The 25,919-nt window shown below is 46.2% G+C and overlaps 1 protein-coding gene across 1 annotated transcript in view; it reads left to right on the forward strand.

Moving 5' to 3' along the window:
- The window catches only part of BMP7 (bone morphogenetic protein 7), a 49,214-nt gene that overhangs the window by 14,838 nt on the left and 8,457 nt on the right, over nt 1–25,919 (forward strand). Inside the window, exons 2-3 of the mRNA XM_074605288.1 lie at nt 10,521–10,713; nt 21,325–21,473. Coding sequence (XP_074461389.1) covers nt 10,521–10,713; nt 21,325–21,473 — 342 coding nt within the window. The remainder of the gene's footprint in view (nt 1–10,520; nt 10,714–21,324; nt 21,474–25,919) is intronic.

The raw sequence follows: 25,919 nt of genomic DNA on the forward strand, positions 1-25,919 counted from the left end.
ACCCTCCGAGGATGAGCACCCTTCCAGACCACCCCTCACTAGCGGGCCGTCTCCCTTTACGGGATGTTAGCTTACAGCTGGCTAAAAACATGTCAGGGAAACTTTCCTGTCTTCCCCCTGCAATGAAATTTGGGCCAAGCTGAAGAACTGTTTCACACTTGGAAGCTTTCAAGAATGACCTGGATCTTTTTGTTACCAATTTTGCATTTCATCCCACGTAACCCATTTTAGGTTTCCCTGTGGTAGTCTCTCGCGCTGCCTCTTACCTTCCCTGGCTGCATACACATTATTTCTGACCAGATCTGTTCAGGCACTTCTCTCTGCTTCCCTGGGCCTGGGGATTTGTTCCCATTTGCTCAGCGCTGTGTGTACGAGCAGACAGGGCCGGCTTTTGCTGGTTTTTGCATCAGTGTTTTTTTGAGAGGCCCCCAGCCTCGGAGCAGGTTGCAGGAAACACCTTGGGCCCCATTCGTCTGCTGGTTGGACTGGGCGATTATTTTTCTCAATGAACCATATTGTCATTAATTTTTCTCCCTCTTTGTGGCCCGCAGCCCCCTCCCCCTTGAGACACCCATCACCCTGCTTTCTCCTCTACACCAGTACTGCTCTTTTCTGCGCTGTGGCTGCCACCTCGGCCTCCACCGTCCCGACCCTCACCCGTGATTCCTTCCCCTCCTCCCCAGGCAGCCACTATCTCCTTGACCCTTGGATGCACCGGCAAAATGTGCGACTTGGTGTTCACACCTAACGCTGGCACAGCTTCCCCGTGAAGCTGGCCTCAGCAGATACAGCTCCCGGATTTCACGGCGCCGGGACAAAAATAGAGAGAGCGCAGTGTAACGTAGCCATCGTCTCCGTTCAAAGAGGGAAAAGAAAAACGTATTCCTGTATCTTCGCATACCTCCCACAGCTGCGTCCAGAGGGTTTAGGGGATGGATTAGGCAGCAGCGCGCCTCTGCTCTTAGGCCACGTTATTCCATGCCATGCATCACGGTGCAGGCAGAGAAAAGAAAGCAGGAGCAACGATGAGCTTCTGCCTGTCATTCTGCTCACTGCTCAGGTTGACTACAGGGACATTCCTAGAGGAGGGTGTGGAGAAGAGCGAAGATTTCCTTTGGTGGGCAGGGAGCCTTGCGGTCTGCCCTGCGCAGCCCCCGAGCCCTGCAGGGACCACGGGAGTCCCCTGCTCCGAGCTGGTGGCCACGTGCAGCCCCATCGTTCAGATACAGCGAGGCGCAACAGCCCCCATCTGTTGGTGGTGTGGTCTCTCGAGGGTAAATACCAGCCTCGGTTGACCCCATGACTACATGAGAGCTTGCGACGTTTTGTGATGGCCGCAACGCTGGGCAGTTGGGAGGACACAGGAGGAGCCGCGTTTTGCAGCATCACCGCAGTCCCCAGCTTGCCTCTCCTCTGGAAAAATGCCACCCCAAGGTGCTGGTTAAAGGGAGAGCTGCTGGGGGCAAATCCCCAGGGCAAGACTGTCCTGGGTCCCCCCTTCCCAGTCCAGGGGGGAAGAGAAATGAGATTTGAGAGGCTGGTGAGGGAGGCCCTACAGGAGAATTCCTTGTACTGGATTTCTGGAAGATGAAGTTAGAAATGGAGAGACTGTGTCTAAGGGAATAACTTCACTCCTGTTTATGTCTTTTCCCTGTCACCCCCCCTTTTGTCCATTCCCTCACACCCCCCAAATCCCGCAGCAATCCTGAGTGCGTTACAGCAGCTGCAGATGGATCGCAGCACTATGTGCTGCCGCGTTTCACATGCTAAGGCTGTGAATAAGGTATTCTGAAGAAACACAACTCTTCTCTGCTTATTTAACTTTGCTTTCCCCAGCTACACGTACAGACGCTGCAAACTCTGCATCAGGATTCGCACCACAATCGGTCTGTTTACTATTAGGAGAGTTTCGTGTTCACAGAACAGTCCCACGTGTAAATTTTTCACGATACCTTTCATCTAGTCTGGCTCTGATTTCAGCAGAGAAACCACAGCGTAAACGGGTACTGATCAGGGTACACTCGGAAAAGAAAATGGATTACCTGTGTGTAACCTGCCCAGATATTTCATGGATGTTCTTTAAGGAGAAATAGTTTTACCATCCAGCATTGCCTTAAAGCGCCTGCAAAGAAATCCCCGCAGGGAAATGTCTCAAACGCAGAAGGCAGCATGCACGCTTCTCTGTCCTTTCCCTCCCAATTACTATCTTTCCCCTTTGGCACCTACCATCGTAAGGAATTTTAACTTAAAGGTCTCCTGGGTGACACGTGGGGCGTGAGGATGTGGTGACGCGCAGCATCCTCGTCCCCTGCTGCATTCCTTGGCCGCGGCTCCCAAGGAAGCAGGTGGCCCTGCATCGCTCTCCGACACCCTCCACGAGGCCGGCGCGACACCAACCCCAGCGCTGGAAGAACATCAGACAGGGCCCAGGCGTTTTGTTAGAGAAATACCAGTTTCTGCCCTGAGCAGTCCTTGCTAGCTGAAGTTCAACTTAGTCAGGAAGAACTTGCCGCTGCGTCGGAGATAATTAAACCCATCTTCCCTCAACCCGCTGTTTGTACACGCACAATGATACCATTGTTCAGAGTCATGCAACACATATGCTGACATTAAAGTGTTTAATCTTGTAGTACAGTATTCCATTATTTTTTGGACATCTGTACATGATAGAAAGGGTACGTATTAAGGGATTTGTTGACAAAGAAATGGCTAATGCTGATACATGTGTGGACTGAAAGGATCTTTCCAAGTGGTGTTCAGCAATAGGGAGAGTGCTCCTTCCCGGGCCCGAAGCCTGGCACAGATGTGATACGCACTGTTGCTATTACCACTTTTCAACTTATAACAAGGAGTCAGTGTTTAGAAGAATTTTGGAAGCTCCCTGCTGGGTTTGTGGCTAGGTGGTCTTGCTGGCAACACCACCTTCATGCTGAAAGCTGAAAAAATGAAGTGATGGCTAAAGGAAGAATATTAACTCCAGAGGGCTTTTTTTCCCCCCCTTTCGAAGCAAAAATGCTTACCCCGGGATCGCTTTGCAGAGTGAGCACTAAAGAATTTCGAGCCCCTCTGTTTCTAAACCCCTGGGTTTGGGGATCAGGATTTACGGAGCCTGTTTTTCATCTCATCTGAAATGGATGCGTTAGTCCTGCTTTCCACCCGTAGACAGGGCAGGACTTTGCCCTGCCACACACTGAATTTACCGTGCGAGAAACAGCTTATCACCTTCACCTCCCTTTTCCCGACTGTAAAATGGGTACATGAGCGCCGAGCGTCTGGGTGCCAGTTGCCTTCTGCTGGGCGCTGCCCTGGCTCAGAGCAGCCCCTTCTGCAAAGGGCAGATGGGGACGAGACCACCAGGACAGGGCTTCAGCAGATGAACCCACCCCCCCCGAATGCCTGCGGGTCCTCGGCCCGTGTCCGAAGGACAGACCGCGTTTTCAGAAGTGGCAGGATGGCAGCAGTCCCTGGCCGTGGGACGCATTAATGAGTTATAGGAAAACTACAGACTATTTTTCTAGTAAGCTTATCTCGCAGACCAAAATCAAGGGTGCATTTGTTTTTCCTTAGGTTTCTCCAAAAACCTGCAGTAGCTTTTAGAAGAGTTGGAGAGCCGCAGCTATCCAATGTAAAAAAGGCCTCCAAATGCTGTTTTTATCACTCAAAAAAAAAAAAAAAAGATCCCATCACACAAACCAGGACTTTTGCTCTACTCCATTTACAGGACTCCCCATTTATATTATTTAACTATTTCTTCAAGTATTTCTTTAACTCCTGCTTCAGCTGCCTAATGTCAGTGTGTAAATCTTGTAGCCGAGAGGATGAAGCAAATGAAAACCAATCACAGAACTTCACATTCCCAGATTCTTGCCATTATAAATTTACTGCCACTGCCCCTGTAACTCTTGCTGTCAAGCACAATGAGGAGGGAAACATGCGCCTTAGCAGACCGTGGCCTGGCATGACATTATTGCAATCTTTATTATACTCCCCCTTTTCCTCAGAAAAATGTAAGGACTGACCTTGCACTTCTTGCTCAATCGGGAATCCCGCTGAGCCCAGTAGGCTCTGTCAGCTGCGGAGACCGCTGGATCCTTCCCCTGTAATTGGTTTCCTCCTTCTTGAACCTCACTAACATAAGGAGAAAAGGCCTATATTTCATAAGTGACATGGTTTTATCCACCAATTTAGAGACAAAGAAGTGGAATTTATAGAGGGAACATTTAATGCCTGTTAATTAGAATCCCATCAAGAGGTCTCAAATTTGGCATCCTGAAAATTTACAGCGCAGTTTCACAACCGCTGCAAGCCCGGAGTCCAAGGGGGGGCCCTGGCCACCCTCCCGCTGGGCTGGGAGGTCCCCAGTCCTCCTCCTGCCACCGCTGCTCTCGGAGCACTGCCGGGAGCCGGCTGAGGATGGGATCCACCTGAGAACTTATCTGGGCAAGGGAAAAGTATTTTCCAGCTGAATCCATTTCCCAAGGGAGGCAGCAGGGTGACGCAGTAGATAGGAGTGGACCTTCCCTTTGAAAGCAGTGATGTACATAGGCGAAAAATGCTCATGGACCCCAGGGGGAGCTGGTGGTCCCAGGGCAGCCGGTTTCTAGAAATTTCATGCTCTAGAGTGAAAAGGTGCAAGAGAGTTTCTGAAGTTTTGGCTTGGATCTCTAGGGGTGGTGATGGAGGGAATTACAGGTAATTTCTCTAGGAAAATTCAAACAAGATTTTGCGCTGCTGGGTGAAAGTGGTGTAACTCAAAGCATAGTTTACCCTTTTGCAAAAACACAAAGGCGAAAATCCTCAGGCTCACTGGACCCGCCAGCCGGCCCTCCGCCATCTCTGAAGAAATAACGCTCATTGTCTGCAGCTGTCGGAGGCAAAGCAGATCAAGACCTTCCTGCCCACTGAACTCACCTACATGACTTCTTCAGTCCCTGGGGCCAAGCAGGCCCAGGTAGACTCTGAAAACCTGTTAGACCTTGATGCCTGAGTGCGGCAGATTTTTTTTGGCATCCAAATCTCTGAGGGGTTTTGCCGGGAACTGCTGACGGCTCTGCAGCCGAGTCTCCCGCCCGGCCGAGAGGCTGAGGCGAGGGGGGTGTTGTCTTTTGGAATCTATTTTCCTTTGACTTATCTTTCAGTCTCAGGAATTCAGGACCTTTAATCTATTTGAGATTAAAGTCCTTTACAAATCCCTTCTGGCCTTTTTTGGGAGTAAAGAAGTTACAGACACCCTACTGCACATTCCTTTTGGTGCTTTCTTCATTGTAAATGAGAAACAAGTAGCGCTCTAATTGTTCTGAGCACTCCAATGAATGAGACAACTACTCTTAAAGTGCCTTATAAAAACAATTAACATATTATCAGGTGAAAGTGTTAACAGGAAAATTTAAGTTTTTACTTGTTTAAATAATCAAAGTATACTCCGAGTGCATCACCCAAACGTGCCAGGGAGGAGGAGGTACGGAATTACTGAAGCTTTCCCAGTTTGGCAGCCTGAGCACAGAATCTGTTCATCTATTGTTTACTTTGCTTGTGAAAAAGAGATTTTTTACATCTTCAGAAAATAAGAGCAAAAAAGTACTTAGGTAGGTAGATTGGCAAAAGTAAGGCCTCCCACAAAATCCACGGAAATTAGTGGAAGTATTTCTGTTGACTTCCCTGGGGTTTGGATTAGCTCTTTAGCGCTTCTGTAATAATTATTTTTTAACACGGTCATTCTTGGAAAATTATTGCTGTGATTCACTGGTTCTTTGCTTGACACACGGAGTTGGTGATTGACATTGTGCTGCTGCGCTCGGTCTTCAGGCCAAAACGTACGGTTTCTTTGGTGTGCGCAGAGAGAAGTAATGAGTACTTCCAGCCACGTCTCAACGCAGTCTTTGCTGTCACCTATCGTGCCTTGCCTACCGTCAAGCCGTAGTACAAAATCAGCAGTCCAGGCAGTGTTTACAGAATTGGCTCAGGTTGGCTTTGCACTTACCGGTAGTGATTTACAAAGTCGCTGAAAATAGTCGGGGCTCTTATTTCGAGCCTCAACATATTTTGTTGTGAAAATGACCAAAGGTGGGATCAGTTCAAGTTTCCCAGCTTTATGCCGATGTATGACGATTTGCTTTGGAAGTTTGGGTACCCTGGGGTGTTGAACCGGGATCGCAAGACTTTCTGGCCAACATTACGTTTCTGGTACTGGTTTCAACCGTTTTGCGACAAGTTCTAGGTGTGACTACACTTTTTCATCCCTGCATCTTAATGTTTTTAAGTTTTGTATCTGAAAGGAGTATGCTGTAGGATACGTCCAAACAAGCCCCAGGGATTTGTTGGCATTTTATCTCCAGTTTTGCCATATTTTTGGATCTGATACCTGGCTACTTCACATCTGAGCACATGTATCCATCATGTTTTCTTTTAACCGTCCCCGTTGTTGCACAACTATGCTGTCCTGCCTCCTCTTGCATCACCACAACGCCACAACAGAGTCGGTTTGGAGAGGCAAAAGACTTCAGAGAGATCAGAGCCCTATCTCTATCAGATAGACGACTGCAGTCTGTGCAGCATTCAGATTGTAGACAGATAGTCAAGGCCAGACTTTCAAAGATGCTGAGCTTACTCGCATATTTGCAACAAAGGTGTGGCAAATTTACTGATAACCACTAACCTAAGATGCGTGCTTGTTTTGGTTGGATCACCTCAATTGTCCGTAATTGTCCTGCACACTTTTATGCATTTTTTCCTGAATCTGTGGTCTGCCTCCACGCTACAGCTTTCAAGTCCCATCTTTCGACCTTTTCTTTCCCAAAGGACTACGCAAAAGGGAGTGTCTGGTGATCCCCACCTACGTAGCTACAATTAGCTGCCACACTACTCACCACGCCAAGAGTGATTTTGCACCAGCAGATTTTGAACCATGTTTTAAATTAGGTCATAATTTGTCTACAGTGATTGTGCCTCCAAAATGCCATACCACTTCTAGAAATGAGGAGAGGCGCGCATTCACATGTGCGTCACCTGTGAGTGACTTTGGATTCTTTCTTTAGGAGAGGAAATCCACTGTTTTCCCACAGCTAAAGCACACAGTCTGTTTCATAGCAGAATTATTTTTCAAGGGTGTTCTTCCTTTTTATATTTTACAACCTTTGATTGCACATCCAGAGCTTTGGCTTCCTCTCCAAGCAGCTGCCTTGCCAAGGCATTTGAATTGTGACAGTTTCTGAGCTGGAATTTCCAATGTTTGAAAATCAGGAACTGGGCTAAAACCATTCACCAAAAGCCTTTGGGTTGTAGCGGTTTGTAAGAACTATGGGACAAACATGAGTTCAAGTTCTTTGGGCAGGAGAGCTATTAAGTATCCCCAGCAAATATTCATATTGCCCGATGACTTTTAAGGGAGCACTTAACACATAATGGCTGACAAACAGCTGAGATTACGTCCCTCAAGAATGACCAAAAGGTTCTCATTATGGTGTGTTGTGTCAATAGGGATCACGGATTTTACCGATGTAACGGACAAACTACAGTCGTAGTCAGAGAGCTGTAGCAATCAATTCTCTTGACTGTTTCAGTGAACACTTAAAATACCCCTCCTCTCCCCCTCCCTTTTGATGTTTAAAAACACCCCCACTCCCCACCCCCCCCACTGTTCAAACTCCTGGGGTAATTACTTGGAAACGACCCAGTTGCAGTATTGTTAAAGGTCTAACACCCATCAAACCCAGGAGACTCGGACTTCTTGAGCGCTCCCCTGCTTACCTCGTGCTGTTGCGCTGAAGGTAGCGCCGGGGTCTACAAACAGTGCACGATCATATATACTGTACCATATGTTCACAAATAACAACGCACAGCAGCATGAATTAAGGATAGGATTTCAGCCTTCATTATGAAGAGTCTAGCTTTTATGAGTTCAAGTCAGACCCTTAATGTTATTTTAACATAGATTTTGGTGTTTAATTATGTAATAAGATTTACTGCAGTCATCTAACAGATGTTGATTCAGGGTCAGTGTTTCTCATAAATTAGTTCTGAAAGGATTTGTTACTTCTGGGTCAGCAGATAGGTCCAGAGTGCAAAGAAAAAGGGGAAAAACAATAAACACTGGGTTGAAGGGTTTCTTGGGATTCTTTCTTCAGTTACATATCCACATATTTTCATGATCTTAATGACTATAGCCACAGGAATGTTTGCTTTAACACTAAAGATGGCTCAGCCCAAACCCCTATATCCAAACATCTGCAAAGCATGGGAAAGTTCGAACTTCGGGGCTCTTTATTTTATGACCCTGGCCGTTAATTTTTCATACTAATACGACACATTTTTTCTAGGGCTCTGCAGTGGGAATCACTGTGAACTCTACCAGCACCCGAAAAAGTTTCATCTTCATGTGTTTGTTGTCAGACTTTGTGTATGAAGTGCAGCTAAAGACCGGTGTTGGCTGATGTAGTTGTCATCACATACGTACACTGAAAAGGTGCACCCACCTTCCTTTGAAAATTCGGCATTCCCGTGTCTTTGGAAGCAAATCATATTGGTACATCCTACTGCTAGACCTCTCTGTAATACACCCCGCTGGTGATGTTATCAGTAACATAACTAAAACCACACAACATTATATTCATTCTTCTATAGTTGTGGTTAAAGGAGCTATTCCATATTAAAATATTTTTTCCTCCCCTCTATAATTTAGGCACAGACAAATTCCTTTGAGACTGAAATCATACTCTTCATATCTTATTCTGCTGAGAATACTTTGGAGGAAAGGGATTGAGGCGCATTTAATAGTGTTGCTAGCCCTTAGAGGACGGTTTTAGCCTGCCAGCTGTTTTACAAACACTGGTGAACATTCCCAATATTCCCCCATTTGAGGGTATGAGGGGCCAAATGATCTTCTGGAGGCTGTACGAGATGTTACAGCTAGAGGTGCAGCTCTGCTCATTCAGTGCACGCAAAGACTGCTCCACCTATAAAAACCATTTGCTGAACTTGGCCGCCTTCATCTTGGAAAGTTGAGGCATTTCATACCTAAAAAGCTCCTCTAAGGTGAATCCCCGCTATTAGTAAGAGCTCGGAAGTGGTTCCCTGAACAGCAATCACACAGTGGCAAACTGCGAGCCCTGGACTCCTCGCAGAAGCAGAGCGCGAGAGGAGGAAGAGCCCGTGGCCAGCCGCTGAATCTGGGCCAGCAAAGCAGCGCTGAACCTGCTCCGTGTGAGCGCTTGGACACAGCCCGCTTCCCGGAGCCTCCCCACGCTCCGTCCCCGCCGCAGGGGAGGCCCTCGCCAGTGCTCATGTACATTTGTACCGTGCAGCGCTGTAAATTTAAATAGCACTTTCCAGAGTCGGGCTTGAAACTCCTCTTTTTTGGGAGTAATTCCATTTAAGTCAATGGATTTACACAATGGATTTACTGCTGCCAGAAGAGAATCAGGCCTGTAGAAAGACACACATTCTTTGCCAAGAAAATCTCAGAGCTAACTACTTGAATTGTGCAGGGGAGCTGCAGGGAGGTCAAGTGGACAGACGACGGGACTGGGACATACGGGAAGTCCCTGGTTCAAACCTCAGCTCTTAAAATGTCCTGGGGTGTGACCTCTGGCGAGTCAGTTCATCCCTTATACCTCCGTTTCCCCGTTTTCCTTTGTCTGACTTGTCTATTTAAATTGGAATTTGTTCCAAGAAGGGTGCTTCACTTCATGTGCTGGGATGGGGCACTGACACTTCGCCTCCCCCTTGTTGGAGGACAGTCTTGAAATCTTTCTCACAGCACTGACCCTCGGCTTCAGTACCCACAAGCAGCGCTACGCCAGGCCATCAGCTGTCCCTCAGAATGACAGCAGAGCTGTCCCTGGGTGGGATAACGCACTGTCCTAACGCTGGCTTGGGAGGGCTCTGGCGCTTCTTGTTACTTCATGGTCATGGCTGGGCGGTGGAAGAAGGCCCTTGCTTTGCACGTTTGCCTCAGAGCCCTGATCGCTAAAGATACTTTAAAATGAAATCTTCGGCCCTTCAAAGCAGGGCTCTGGGTCTGTGGTGAATTCAGCTGGCACCGAACGCGGGTTGCCAGCATGAAAAGCCTCAAGGACTGGAATTTGTGTATATATGTGTGTGCGGGCATGCGGGCGCACGTGTGATTTTCAGAAGCAGACTGGACCAAGAACCAGCACTCCTGAAAAGCCCCATCTGTTTCTTTCAGCTCCTTCCCACAGCAGCTTGGTCGTTATCAGTGGCAAATGTCCAGAGTCACTTGTCAAGCACGAAGCTGCCAAAAATCATTAAAACACAACGGTCACCCACACCCTGTACCAGCCAGCTGTAAAACTGTTTCAAAGGGAGTCTGATAAACACTATATGCTTATAATAGCCCAGATAGAGTCATGCATTTCCTACGTGCTTTGATGAACCAAACAACAGCGCGAGATGCTGCAATCAGATATTCCTGCCCTTCTCTGTTGTGGCAACTCGCAAGCGTGTTCGATGGCGAGGGGAGCGGGAACAAAGCAGGTGGCTAATGGGCTGTTTTTCTGTTTCAGTGGAGCATGACAGAGAGTTTCACCATCAGCGCTGCCACTACCGAGAGTTCAGGTTTGACCTCTCCAGAATCCCAGAGGGGGAAGCGGTGACGGCTGCTGAGTTCAGGATATATAAGGATTACATCCGCGAACGCTTCGATAATGAAACGTTCCAGATTAGTGTCTACCAGGTACTCCAGGAGCACCCGGGAAGGTGAGTGACCCACAGGGAAATCCTGATGGAAGCGCAAGCACAGTGCGTTCCTTCAGAGAGTTGTGTCCTATTCTTTTAGAAATATCAGTGCCATCAGCAGAAGTGTCTGAAGAGCTGGGTTTAGGCAGTGAAATCCCAGTCAATGCAGATGCAGTGGGCACGTAGCTGCCACGTGCGGTTAGCCACCGAGGGCAAGGGGAGAAGGTGCCCCGTGAGCCCCCGGCGTGTCCCCAGGAGCATCCCCAGCGCTGTCGCTCGTGTCTCTGGGAGCGCTCGGTAGCTGAGGAGCCAACAAGCCTGGCCACGTGCTAGTGCAGGAAAAGATCATAAACTCAGAGTATTTCAAGATTTCTGGAAGACCTACGCTCTTCCTCCTGCTGCTTATGGATCCTGAGGTGGCAAAACCACATCCCAATGCTTCCTTTCTAATTGTTCCTTAATTACTAGCCTGTATTACCAAAGGCGTTCGAGATCCCTAATTAACAAAGACAGATGACACCATGCTTTTTATATTGACTGATTGTTTTGTGTGTGCAAAACTACAAGATGAGCTATTAAATCCATTCCAAGCAATTATTAATGTATGCCAAGCTCCCTGACAAATCCTCCAGGGAACTTGAATAAGAACATATGTTCAATTTTCTCATCTGTTTTTAGTTCCAATTAATCAGCAATCCCAAACCATTTATCAAAGGCACTTAGTTTCATTTGCACACATTTCTTTTACATACAAATCCTACCAAATGTGAGACTGCATTTATTTACATAAAAAGTATTTACAGTCACATGCTAGTTAGAAGTTACTCTTTAGGACTACTAAATATGGGGTAATAATAATACAGCCCTAATTTAGGTTTATGAAAAGAGAAACACTAGGAATTTAAAGACCGGAAAGTCCAAAAGGGTAAAAAAAAAAGTGTAATCGGGACTCTGACTTTATATTTTTATAAGAGCTAATAAAAATGCAGAAATAAATTGAAATATAACAGGAAACCTTTATCAACGTTTTTAAATGGTGAGAGTTTCTACCAGTTTTGCTGTATGGTAAAAGTATTTAACCACTGGTGCGTTTTCTTCCACATGTGAAATTCTAATTTTATGGCTTAAAAAGTCATGGTTCTCTTGGCATTTTTAATGACACAATTATTTGCAGGGTTTGGGGACTATGCTAATATTAAGCTATTTTTATCGAACAATGATAATTCAAACTAGACATTTTAACCAGGCTTTCTTAAAGGAGAAGGCAACGAGCCACAGATGTGCACAGGACCCATTAGATGTCCTGTTTACCATAAGCATTTCAGTTATTTCCATCTTAGGCCGCTCCAGGGTTAGAACCTCCCTTTGCCGTATTTCTCGAGTAGGTTATTTAGGTACAAGCCTGCAGGGATGACTTTTCACTCTTGGGTAGAGCAGAAACAAGAGATGTGTTGGCAGATGAAGAGGCTGTAACGAGTGTGCCAGGGCATCAGGGAATTACCAGAAACCTGTTCTTGGAGTAAATGTCCTTCCTCATCAGTGCCAGGGAAGTTCTCCTCAGATCCTGAGGAGCGAGGTAGGTACTCACTGGCAATCTTACTGACAGAGTTAGGATGACATTTATTACCTCAATTTTAAGATGATACATCCACAGGTTTGTTAAAATTATATTTAGAAAGGGCTGCAAGGTACCCACTGGGGCTGGTTGTGTGTGGAGCAGCAAGTATTTCTGCAAACTGTCTTCTTCACAAATTCTTATTCCTAAAGGAAAAAAATGTATGCAAAGGGCAGGCATATACATGAACCACAGGCTGGAAGAGGTGAGGAATCTTCCTAATTATACAGATGTTCCAGCTACAAGATTAGATGCAATTTTACTGCATCATATTCACCACAGGAACGCTTTTTTCAATGAGTGTTGGTGCATATTCACCCTTCGCATACGTTTTGGCACAGGCAATGATGAGTTTTGAACAGTTTGTCCTGAAAAAATATTCACGTTGGTTTGGATTGACCAAAGGTAAAAATATTGTCCCTAACATTTGTCAAAATATTTGCTCTTTTTCTGCATTTTTCCACTGACATTTTCCAAGCGGCTCTGTCACAGGCCAGTCATCCAAGTCAGTGTGTCATTGGGCAAGTGGAGAAAGAAAACAAACTCTCTCCAGTGTTGATCAAAAAACACCCATTCACTTTGATGCTTCTTTGGCTGTTTGTCTCATCCTGAGCAAGCTGGAAAGTCAGACCCATCTGACGTTGTTAGCAACAAGAGCAAAACAAAGCCAAAGCCTCCCCCCCACGCAGGCAAGAGAACCTTTGCTCGCGTTTGGCTCTGTAGATTCCTCTCCCTAGAGCACGGCAGGTACAATGGCCAACAAAAACCCAAATGGCTTTCCCTCTCCCTGTGCTCTTACAATGATCCAAGAGCAGTGGGATCTCCCAGGAGATTGCTGGAATTGCCTTTCGGGAGGTTTTCTCCCGGCACCTCCTGTTCAAGCGCCTCGAGGCACGGGAGCTCAGTGCCGGGCTCCCCAGAGGCAGCTGCAGCATCGTCTCTCCTTCGTAACAGCAACGCGCAGCAGCTATCGGGACACCTTCTAGGGACACAAAACCGGCACGGGATCAGCTGAAAAGCCCAAGCTGAGGCTGGCTGGAGCTTTTTTCCTTTGAGGGTGAAGAGACCATTGGATATGCTGAAGGCTTGATTTTCAGTTAAACCTCAGATGAGCCTCCAGTTTGGAGGGTGTGATGGTGTGCCCTCAGTTCAAATAAACCGTAACTACAGGCAGTTCAACAATTAACGCCTTGCGTTACGAGTTCAGACAGGTCGGCAGGTATCTAAGCAGCAACATCTCTTGTCTGCAACTTGTTGTCGGTGAAAGATACAGGCACAGGTCTTTCCAGACAAACAGCTGCACCCACAGCAGACTATTTCTGAAATCCTGCCCCTCAATAGTACCGACATTTGAACACAGGGTGGAAGCTCTCCTCCATCCCCCTGCTCGGTCGTGGGCAGACAGGCGCCCAACAACCCTGGCAATCAACACGAGAGCCCAGCTCCGTCCTTTGTAGTGGAGGGAATGCCACCCTGGACTTTGACTAACAGGAATTGTATCTCTGTCAAACTGAAGATATTATTACAGGTGTTCATAGGAAACCAGACTAAATGATCAAATATTCTTTTCCAAATCTATGAATTCATTGCAAGGTAAGCTTCTCAAACTGGCAACATCTCCTTTACAAAAAGGCACGTACAGCATTCTTTAGGCACAAAGCATCAGTTATTCACTTTAAGCAAACAAGTACATTCATGAACAAAAATGTTCCTAATATCGTAAACACTGTGAAAACAGTTGATGTTTTGACTAATATAACATGTCTCAAAGCTTTTGTGTGCATAACTTAAAGTCCAGTGACTCATGTCCAACTTCTGTTTGGTCTTCATCGTTCCCTCACCCAAAAGCCTGGGAAAGAGTTTTATAAAGCCAGCGACTGGCTTGAGAAGGGTGCGGAGCAGCAGGACGTCAGGTCCCTGTTTGTGGTCGCGAACCCTGCTAGCGGGAGCTAAAGGTTGCCAGCAGGGAGCCGGGTGCTGCTCAAGCCTCGTCTCCTCCCTCCTGGGTGCTGTGGGAAAGCAAAGCCGATTCCAGTGGGAGGCAGCGCACATCACCGGGCTGGCTACAAGGTGTTGAAGGTTTATCTATCTCAGGCATCCGCGCAGGGAACATGTAAAGCTTACGGATACAAGCCTGAGAAAAATGAACTTTGATACTTTTACCGGGGAATAATGAAATAGTTTGTGAACTGCTTTCCAAAAGAAATATCCATTACCCTCAGGCTCTCCGCTGTTGTTGTAAGCAATGGCCAAAGCAAGAATTGCAAAAGGACTTAAGTGCCGAAGGGACATGCAAGTACTCAGTGGGATTTCTAGCAGTGGCTAAGCAGGTTGGGTACCTAACTCCTACTGCAGCTGACAGGAACTCGTGTGTTTTCAACAAGCGCCCATGCAGTTCCGGGGCAGATTATCAGCTGGGACATCATCCTCTAGTTATTAGTGTAAAGCTGCAGGAAAAACTGTAGGCTGTATAGCTTCCCTCAACATCAGAGCTCGGTCCTGCCCGTCTGTCTGCACCTTCAGCAGCTAAAATACCTCGTCCCACAGTTCCATCTCCGATTTCATTGGACCCAGCGCTTGCACTGTGGAGTAAATCCCAAGCCCTTTGAAGTCGATGGGAGTTTTGTTACTGGAGAGAATAAAGCCAGGTACTTGACCAGCCTTTGGTAATTGAAATGTAGTTGCTACATGTTCACTTTGTGGCCATTACGGATTTCACAGGCTTCAAAGGCAGTGAACGATTTGAATGCTCATGTTACGAGCCCTACAGAAAAATAAGATCTTGCAAGATGCATTCCTGGGTTTGACTTGCAGCTGGAACGCTTTAGTTTGTGCTTCAGATTCTGCCACTTCTCCACCCAGATCAAACCTGAGCCCCTCTCCAGACCCCTTTTTCCCATTCACTGGAGTCTGTTTCCATGTTGTGGGTTGAAACATGTAATTCTAGTAACTAAGAAAGGCTCAGGCCCACCCAACCCGCAAGCAGATGTGCCTTCTTTTTGGAGCTTTTTAAAGTACCAGTGCGATGGTTCCAGGGATGGTGCCCCAAGGAAGGGTATCGTTTGTTTTAACATTGTGCCCCAGCACCACGACGGTACCTGTGAGTACTAACAGCATCTAGAAAGGTGCTGACAATAGCTTTGATATTATTTTTTTTGTGACTTATCTGCAAATCAGTTGATAACTCTACTCATCCCGATATGCTCGTGGACACAGTAGCGAGGGAACTTTAGCATGGAAGCCCTGTGGCTCTCCAAGAACAGAGCTGCATCTAGTTATCGCGTTCAGACTGTTCCTAAAAGCCACTGCAGCCTGCAAAACCTCTGACAAATCCTGAACCCACTTAGCAAGGCACAACTCTTCCCAGGCCCTTGGGGAGCTGCAGGAGGCATTTTGCATACCCCAGTGGGCTCTTGCTCAGCTAAGCGATGCACTAACGACCAGGGATACAACGCTGAACAGAAACAGCTGTATTTAAAGTGTCAGAGATATGTCTATAACCTCATTTCTCTCAGCACTGCTTTTACAAGAGGCTTCATATTTAGGAAACACGTTGCATCCCTCTGTAACAAACTCCCATTGCCGCTTTTAATCAGTCTTTGAAATCTCTTACTCTTCTCAAACACCACACAGGAAAGGGAATAAGACTACTAGAGACACGCAAAGCAGAATTAAGAATTTGCTGAAATTTTAAAGTGAATTTAATTTCTCCTAAGATTCAACAAAATTTACACAGATCTGTTTCACTACCAGCACAGCCAGTTTTCAGACCAGTCCTTGGAAACCACCTCCAGCCAACTGTATTCCTGCTGTGGCCATCATCCCCTCACCTGGAGGAGACCCCGGGCTGCGTTTGGCCGGCGGCTCTTTCCCGGGAGCATGGGGAGGGTTTTTATCAGTGGGGAGGGAGAGGGAAGGACAAGCAGGGATCGCGGGCGTGCGGGGAAGGGAAGGTGTGGGAGGAGGGCTGCATCAGGTCTGTGTACAGAGGGTGTTGCAAACGTGCCAGGGAGAGGCCCAGGGAGATCCTGGGGCCCTCTCAAAGTAGGAAAGTCTGAAAAATATTTTCCTAAGCTTGTCTTTGGACAGCTGCAGCCGACTTTAAGCAATGACACCAAGCAAACTGGAATCTGGATACTGCAGTTTTTTAATCCAAACAGATGTCTTCTAACCCCCGATCTCCTCTCACCCTCCCAGGATGCCCTTTCTGCCTTCTCCTCCCTCCACCTCCCCAAACCTGGACAGGAATTGCCCCTATTCTCCCATGCCAGCTCCGTCCCTGGGCTGCCCGTTAGTAAACTTGCACCATGCCTGTACCCAAACAGCCCCTCCAGGGTTAGAATACCAGTCCAGAGGATAGGATCATGCTCCTGGCTTAGTGGCTGGGGTTTACATGCTGAGTCAATAAGACATTTAACATATCTGTGCCTCCAGTGTTTCCCACTTTAAAACTGAAGCAGGAAGGTTGACACGTATTTCATGGAGTGGTTTAGGTTGGAAGGGACCTTAAAGATCATCTAGTTCCAACGCCCTTGCCATGTATTTGTATCCCATTTGGAAGTGGTCATTAGCATTTACTACCACTTGTCAACCAGCAGCTTGAAATAACAGAGCTGACGAGGGTGATGGGGAAAGCGCGTGAAGAAAACGGACACAAAGGCAGGTGCTGTTTGGTGAGAGGGCTACCCTGGAGCAGTATGGACCTTACATAGCATTATTGTATACAATTGCAGAGTTTCGTCGCGTGTTCTCTCTTGCTGTTGCTGAATTGCCAGCTGGGTCTCTCTAGTCCACGTTCTTCTTCATGCCCCAACTCATCAAGGCAGGTGATTAGGAGAGATGCTGCACTTCTTATTTTTGGATATGCTGCTAACACTTATGGCTACAAACCAAAGTGCATCCTAGAGGCTGAAAAAATACCCCAGCAAAAGGCAAAGAGCCCATACATACTGTTTCCACGAAGCTTCGTGGTTATTAATCCTTTTTCTTATCTTAGAATTACCATGTTGCAAAGTGGCAGTTCTCTTCCTCACTGTTTCCTTTCAGGATGCTCTTTCTTGCCTTTTCTGTATTTTGTCTCCCTTTATTTCTCCTTTCAGTCCCTTTCTCTTCCACTAATGACCTGTGATTCCTTTTCTCACCCCACTCATGCCACCAGCCCTCCACAGCCCTTTGGCAGCTTCAGCCCTTCCACCTCCATAACTCCAGCTGCTTTCCAGACACCATCTCACGTGCATCCTGCCCGGCCACCCTCACTTTGCAATACTCGTTATTCATCCTTGGTTCCAGAAAACACCAGGTTTACTAAGGAAATTTCATAGACCACACAGCAGTTATATGACCTGTAGACAAATTTTTGGGAGTGTTTCCAACAGGAGGTGCCTCTCCTTTCTGGCATCCAGCACCAGCCACTACCAAAGCGATCAGCAGACAAGTGCCAACCTCCTGTCCTCATCTTAGGCTCCATCGACAGCCCGATGCTTGAGAAAATTGAGCTGAAAGCCCTGAGTTTTATCATTGCTAAAAGCTTTGACACTCCCGCTGATGCAAGTACTTTGAACGCCGAGCCATTTTGATGTGGTCTCAACAAAACATACTTGTGGTCTGGATCCAGACTTCATCATTTATGTAACTCTAATCTAGACATTAACATTTCCATGTCCCAGCTTAATTTTCTGTAAAATGAGGATCATGTGCCTTTTCCTATCTCTTGGTCTCGTAGGAGGTTCAGTACAGTTTATCACATGCTCTGAAGTTCTCAAATGAAGGGACTGAATGCAGGGCCAAGGAACCAAAGTGCTTTTCTGCCTCCTGGTTGCAGAGCCATTATTCACATTGCTCCAAGAACGCTCTAAATATGCGTACAGTTGGTAGATAAGGTACCACAGGGCGAGATGTGCACTAGAAACCTTTTCCCTTTGTGCTTAGATCTTTATCTCAAACCTAAACCCCAAACCAGCCACATTAGTTAGACTTAACTAGCACTATTTCATATGACAACTCATTAGAGAGGAGCCCTAGAGCAAATTTTGTTTAAGTCTAACAGAATAACATTCCTTTGCCATGTTTATTATGTCGTGTCCAACAATGATGTCTAAAGGGCTTGCTGTCTATTAGCTAGTGATTTAATGCCGTTTGCCATAAGCCTTTGGAGAGCAGAGCATTTGACTTAAAGGGAGTTGTTCCTTTTAAAAGAACAAGAGGTTTCTTTTCATCGGAACAGGCGCTGCAACCTCGGGAACCTCTGCTTGCAACACCACTCAGGTTTTGCATCCCATCCCTGGCTGCTGCTGGTGGGCCAGAGTGGAAAGTGCTAGTCCAGGAGTGCTTGAACTTCTCCAGAGCATCTGACATGGGGCCTTTTTGGGTCCAAATGTTCCAAGCGTGTGTGGGAAGGACATTTCCCTTTAGTGGGTCCCTTTGATCTCTCACTTTGGGCTTCCCCTCCAGGCCTATTGTTTGCACATTGCTGTAACTACAGGAAAACAAACGCATTATACAATTTCCCAGACTGACTCACCCTGGTACTTGATGCCTCATGTTGTCTGGTTACCCTGATTGCATCATGTCAGCATGGGAAGCTTAAAGGCTGGTTTTTCTGAGTAATAACACTGCAGTTGAGCAGTAGCTAAAAACAAAAAAAAGTTATCATCATTATTGCTATTATCTTCAACCTGCAAACTACAAGAGAGAGAACCCAAGCAAGCCAAGTCGCTATTAACTAAACCTTGTGTGAATCATGAGTTCCAGTCAGGGGCCATGCTTAAATGATGCAGTATGTGAATATAAAAACCCTTTACTTGTGGAAACTTGGACTCAGCCATTGGAACGGGCCAATCCGTACTACTCCCTCGTCCCCAGCTCCTCTGGGATGCGTTTTGTTCAGTGTGTTGTAAACAGGGAAGGGCGGGAGGTGTCCATGCAGCTGCGTCATGCACAGTGGGAACAGGGCCATTGCTTCTGGGTGGGGATGAAACCCCAGGAAATTTGTCCCCCGGTTAGGGTTCAAGCATCTGACATTGCTGTAACTCATGTCTACATGAGTAGGGGAGGGAGGGGGTTATTCGCACTGTTTATTTTCACTTGCCCTAGATGCGCCCAGCAGAGCTGACGGAGCTCCGGAGAGCAGCTCCCAATGCCTGGCTTGGGGCTCTCCATCGCTGCCCCACGGCCCCTTCCTGAGCCACCCGCTTGGGCTGCCCAAACATCTGCCGAAATACTCTCCATTGGATCCCCTGTGCGTTAGCAAGAAAGCGTTGGCAAGTTTAATACTGATGGAGGGCTTCTTCCACAAACCAATATTTTTTTTAAAAGAAAGGAAAACTCCCTCTCCTGTGCCTTCCTCCATAGTAGGAAAATGCTTGGCAAAGGGAGGAATTACAATTGTTACAATCCCACGCCTGCAAAACGTCCCCTGCGAGCGTCAGACCTTGCCTCTTGCTTCTGAATTGAGCTGACACAGAAAGCCACAGCTTTCCCTCAGGCTGCCACACGCAGCACTAATTGCACCCTCAGCAGCACCGGCTGTATCTACATCCTCGGCGGTGCGGCATCCAGAAGACAGAATCCTCCTCTTACGCACGCCGGGTGACGCGCTCACGTGCTCCACAGGAAATAATTTCCGAAGTTTAATTTCATGGAAGCCAGCACCGAGCCAGAGGCAGTGACATCCGATAGCTCGCAGAGAAAAGCCATCATCGCTCATACGCCCTGGCCACAAAGGTTGAAAGGAAAGCTAGATAGTAAAAACAACTCAATAAAACTCCATTTCTGTTTTGAGTCAGCTGTGTAGGAGAAAAGCCTCTAATTTCCTGGTATCTCACAAGGAGAAGAATCACTAAAAGCTACGAGACAAAAGCCTCTATGCTGACGGCACTTCTCAGATTCATTTTTGATCACTTGATATTTTGTGCAAACAAGAGGCGCTGTGTAAACTAAGTTAAATATATATATATATTTGCACTGACAAATCAATAGTGACAAAATTAATAAGGTTGTCTTTAAGCTTTGAGGACATAATTAAAGGGTTTTCCAAGGATATTTCTTCATTCAAAAGGATATAATTACACTTAAACAAGTTATCATGTTTGTGCACTGTTAAGTACAAAACCAGCTCTTGTGGGACTTGTCTAGACACTTCCACCGTGTTTCTTTGTTCTTCTTGTAAAGATGTTTTTTTATAGAGGAACTGCAACACTATCCAATTTTTTCCACTATTTTCATCCAAGTTTTTTATCTCTTTCTTAATTTCTGATAAGAGAAGATTCCTTCCTTTACAGAACTTGAGTTTCCTCAAATTTTCATTTTACAGAAATTTGCCAGGAAACGTTTCGTAAATCCAGAGTGATTTCACCCTTTTCAAATGCATGAAATCCTCTCAATTTCTGATCTTTCTCACTTTCTGGTATTAGTTCTTCGACCAGAATAACCCAGCAGCGGCCTTTAAAAAATTCAAGCAACAAATTGAAAGAAAATTGCCACCCAAAGTAATGTAGACCTGTGAGCGTGCAGAAGGTTATTGCCTCGATCAGTTACCTGCAACCTCAGACCGAACAAGTTTAAAAAACCATTACATATGTTAATAAAGGCATACCAGTGTCCCAGCTGACTTGCACCAATGCTACCATTACGCATAAAAGTCAGGAAATTATGTATGGAAAGGGTAATGAGCAGCATTGTCTGCCCAATTACCAAGTTTGCATATGCAAACAATAATTTTGCAAATCTGTGCCTGGCGAGCGTTTTTTCTGGACTTGCATCAGCAGCTCTAAGGTTAACTGTAACACAGCAAAGTAACCCAAAACCACCTCAACTCTGCTTCAACCCATCCTCCCTTTTTTAGAGAGAAGAAAAGCGCTTCATCTGAAGGTGATTAGAGGGGAAAGCGCGCCAGCCCAGCTCCGGCATAACCTGCCTTTTGCTGACAGGCTGACCAAGTGTGTTCAAACATGTCTGTGAACATCTGTGGACTCCAGTGGAAAGTCTGGGTAACTGGGAATTACGCTTCTTTTTTTCAGGGATTCAGATTTGTTCCTGCTCGACTCTCGAACAATCTGGGCGGCAGAAGAAGGGTGGCTGGTGTTTGACATTACCGCAACCAGTAATCACTGGGTGGTGAATCCCCAACACAATCTTGGCCTGCAGCTCTCCGTGGAAGGCATCGACGGTGAGTGTCAGGCACCAACAGCAAGCAGCGAGTCCCTTTCGGGTATACACTTCCCACCCAGGAGAAGCCTTAAACTTTCAGTACTCTTTCCTTTGAATAGGATTTCTTAAGCATGTTTTTTCCCAAATTTGCTTAAGGTGCAAATAATAGTAATAAAAAAAAATAATCCATAAACGTATTTCAGGTTAAGGATGTACTCAAAGATTGGTAACCTGTCTGCAGTCATTTCAGTAGTAGCCCTGTACACATCCCCGTAAAGGTACGTATATGCTGCTGGCTGGTCAGCAGGTAGCGCAGTCCAGTCAAGGAGAAAGGAAGAAACTTTGCTATGTGTGAAAAGATGCAACTGAGTGATGTAGAATGCTGGTGTTAAGTGGTACAAAAGACCTTTCAAATTCAGAAAACAGCTAGGAACCATTTTAATTTCCTTTGTGGCAGCAGAAATGACCAGTAAAGTTATGCTGGTCCGGACTCCAAGGTCTGTAGTGTGCTTATGGTACAAACCTGTGAGGTTTGGGAATGGGTGGGAAGACCTGGCTCTGAAACATCTCCAGAAAGGGTGTGTTTAGAATCAGGCAGGGAATTTTCCTAACCAGGTCTTAACTAAAAAGTCATGCTGCTTTCTCTTAAAGTTAAAATTTGTGATGTTCACTTGGAGACTTGTGCAGGGAAACCAAAGTATCCTGGATCTTCTAGGGGGTTCCCAGGACCTGGGGCCATCTGGAACTGCCTGGCTGCCCCACAGGAAAACTCAAGTAAAACCCAGCCCAAGCCCATTACAAATACTCTGGAGATAGTTCTCTAAGGACGTACTTTCATTCTCATATGCATCTACGATATCAACTTGCGATTGGTTTTTATGCAACACACTGAATGTTTCCAGTAAGTAGTATTTTGCATAAAGGCTGTGCAAAGCAGTTTTGAAACAGGCAACCTGCGGGGAGTCATTTACAGGAAAGGGAGATTTTACTCGTGAGACACCTGCAGACAGAGAGGTGCACAGGGTTTGTCTTAACCTGCCCTTTCTGAACGATCAGCGAACGCAGAAACCCAAATGCAGATACAAAGCAGGAGCTTCACCGTGGAAGTTCCTAGTCCCCACCCCAATGACAGATGACTTTTGCCAGCTCTGTATAAAGATTCAAATTCAACCTGATTTACAAGTTAATCTAAACTCGTAAAGCTAAAACAGTGAGGCGAGTTAACAGCCAAGACAAGCTTAACCCGTTTTCGAGCACTTGTCCTTGTTTTTAGTTTCCAGTTTGCCTCCTAAAGGAAATACTTGGAAATACAGGAGTTGTGTCCACAACCACAGCACAATCGTTCAGTTGTGGTTCATGCATAGAAAAAACATCAAGACCCAGCCCAGAGTCCCCAGAAAAGCTGGAAGTAGGCTTCATCTCTCTAAACACTGCAGATCCTGCAGTATCACGCTCACACTCTTCTACCGATAAAGGCTTCTTATCACTCTGTCCTCCCCCATCCTCACCCAGAGATTTTACAGCAAAAGTCAATCCCGTTTTTCAGCGTTAAGGAGGAAGGCAGCTAATTTATGAATATGTTACAGATTTCAGTGGAGACTCTTCAGGATCCTGCATCCAAGGAAATGCTGGAACATGGCGCACACACACAGTAACTGTCTGCTCTGCTGGAGCAATCAGGAGCGGACCCTTAAAAGCACACAGCCAGATCTGTCACAGAGAGCTTTCAAAGACAGGAGTTCCCAGGTCGAGCGATAAGTGCATTCTCATCCTTGTTCAACTCAATGAAAATTCAGAATCTGGTTTCTTTTTACCCTCCTGAAAAATCTAGCCGAGTCCATAAAGGCTTGAAATCATACACAGAGTGGCTTGCTGCTTTCTCAAAACAGATTAACAAAATACTTTAACCAGCCTGTCATTGAAGTTAGAAAAGCCAACTGCAGTGTTTAAAAAGTAAATACACAGATACAGGAGCTGATTGTCTGCTTGTCTTCTGTAACCAAGTCCCCTGGCAGCACACCTTTGCGCTCACAATTCTCCGCCATACATGTGAGTTTTTCTTTCTGTTTTGAATGGCAAGGACGTGTCCTTCCTTGCTCCCCAAGTCGCATTTTGGATTTAGACCAACTGTGTGCGCTAACAAGAAAGCTGCTTTTACACCTGGACTTCATATGAAAATCATATGCTGCAAACACAGCAGGATTTTGACGCAACACTATATCCTTGGGCAAGCCCCAGAGCTTTAAGTGAATTAGGAAAAAAAAAAAAAAAATCTTTCTTCGTATCTGTCATGACAAATAGAGATCCGTAACCATGAAGGCAATAGTCTTATTTAAAAAAAAATTCTGACATCATGAGTACTGTCCACATGGAATTATACAACAGAAATTAACTGATCTTTGTACTTCTTTATGATCTTGCCAAATAAGTCTATCAACGTGTATGACTAGGGTGGAATCAAAGGGTATCTGTGTGCTCTTAGAAAATGGGGATCAGCTCAAGCAGCAAGCAAAAGGAACGTTCGAGTGACTCAGTAGCCTCAGCGAGCTCAGCCCGGCACCAGCACTCGCGAAGAGCAGCTGCCCACTTCAGTTTACCGAGTTTAATACTAAAGATCCTATTTTTGACAGTATTAAAAAAGCAGGTTCATAAAAGCAGAGAAAGCCGTGCCCTCTGCTTCGAGAGCACAGCTTTAATTCTTTTGGGAGAAGTTTATCATTGTCTAATGGGGACTACACATGTGTCCTCGTGTTTATCCTTGCTTTCTGGATGCACAGGAAAGGTAGAAAGTGGATTTTCCCCATCTTCATTAAAAAGAAGTACGCTACTTTACACACAGGGCATTGCATGCCTTTTTTCCCCCCTAAGGAAACATTGCCACCATTCTGGGCTTGAACACGACATGTTGGTGTAAAACGAGGAATTCCTTGGTGAAATGCTACGTATTGCTGCACCAGCACAAACCCATTAACCGTGCGTGTGAAGCTGGGTCCCCTCACTGCACATTGCTGACCTACTCTCTAGAGACCTGGTAGAGGTAAAATAATTTGCACCAGACAAACCACAGCCATAGATGTCCCTGCTAGTTTAAACTGCTTTGGGAAGCAGAAAGGTTTCTTTGAAGGGGCAGGAAAAGCCGTAGGAGTAGTGTTCAGTGAGCTCTAACTCCTGCAGCTGAGCTTGTTTTCAGGAAATAAGGCTTCGATCTGGCAAAGCCTGAGCACAAGTGGAACTACTTATATATTTAGCATTAGCTACTTGCTTAAGCACTTTGTGGGCTCAGCCTCAAATGTTAAAAATGAAAACTGTTTGGACAAGTTTCTGGGAAGGAGCTTAAGCAGAAGGTGAAGGAGCTGTTGATGTGTGGGCTCCTCCACGGACGGCGTGCCACGGGAGCCGGCCATGCCGGGCAGCGCCGCTGCTGCCGCGCTCCCATTGAAACGCCCCTTCAGCCCGTCCCCTCCGCAGATCCCGGGTGCTGCAGCATGGGAATTACTCACCGAGCTGCACACTTTTGGACAAGTAGAGAGCGGACTCCAGCCTGGGCCAGTCCGTCCTTGGCCTTGAGCTTTGACCACGGCCCCCTTTTTTCTGGGTCTGTCGCATGTCTTTTCTTTCGGCCACGTGCAAGAGCTAAGATGGAAACAATCCTATAAAGCAAATTTATGAGCCTCGGCATTTACTTTGCTCATCTTAAACACAGCAGTTATAGAACATTACCTAGAAATACTTCAGGTTAGCAGCTTCTTTTCACACGGCAGTCAGAAACTAGCAAGATAAGGACATTTTTGTCAGCGGACGGCAGAGCCCCTCGCCTGCTCTCCCCGGCCAGCTGCCCCTCAGGGCTGCTTCCCTAGGAAAGCGTCAGCCGTCCTTTGGCGTATTTGCTTTGCTGCTGACAAGGCCCAGCTCTGTTGTTAGCAAAAGGATCACGAAAGCCATTAACATAACTGACTTAGCAGCAGTACTCAGGAGCTTGGAACGGAATAATCCTGGATATCACCCCGGCATGTCACAGCAGCACCCAGGCGTCCTTCAGGGGCAACAGGGAGAAATGTTAAATTTCCCACTGCCACCCTCTCCTTGCATCTTTTGTGAATAATCGATTTAATTCTACAGAGAAGCCACCTAATCATCTTTTACCAAAAACCCGTTTATTTTAAAAGCCCAGGATGAAGGAAGCATGAACGGGAATCAACAGTTTTGCAACAACGTGAGCGGGTACAGCAGCGCTGAGATACTGCAATAACCAAAATGTCTCTAAACATCTGAACTATTTATTTCTCTCAGCTACAGTGTATCTGGAATTCTGTCAGCATTTCATACAAAGCATTTTTATTTTAAGTTAATAACCTTCCAGTGGGAATTTAGTGTTCCTATGGGCTAAGTTTTATGGTTTCTTTTATAGGATCACTTCAAATTATAGGTTGGTGAACTTAAAGAAACCCCTCTAAAGAATGCAGGA

The sequence above is a fragment of the Larus michahellis genome, chromosome 12 (genome assembly GCF_964199755.1).
Source record: "Larus michahellis chromosome 12, bLarMic1.1, whole genome shotgun sequence".
Classification (NCBI taxonomy): Eukaryota; Metazoa; Chordata; class Aves; order Charadriiformes; family Laridae; genus Larus; species Larus michahellis.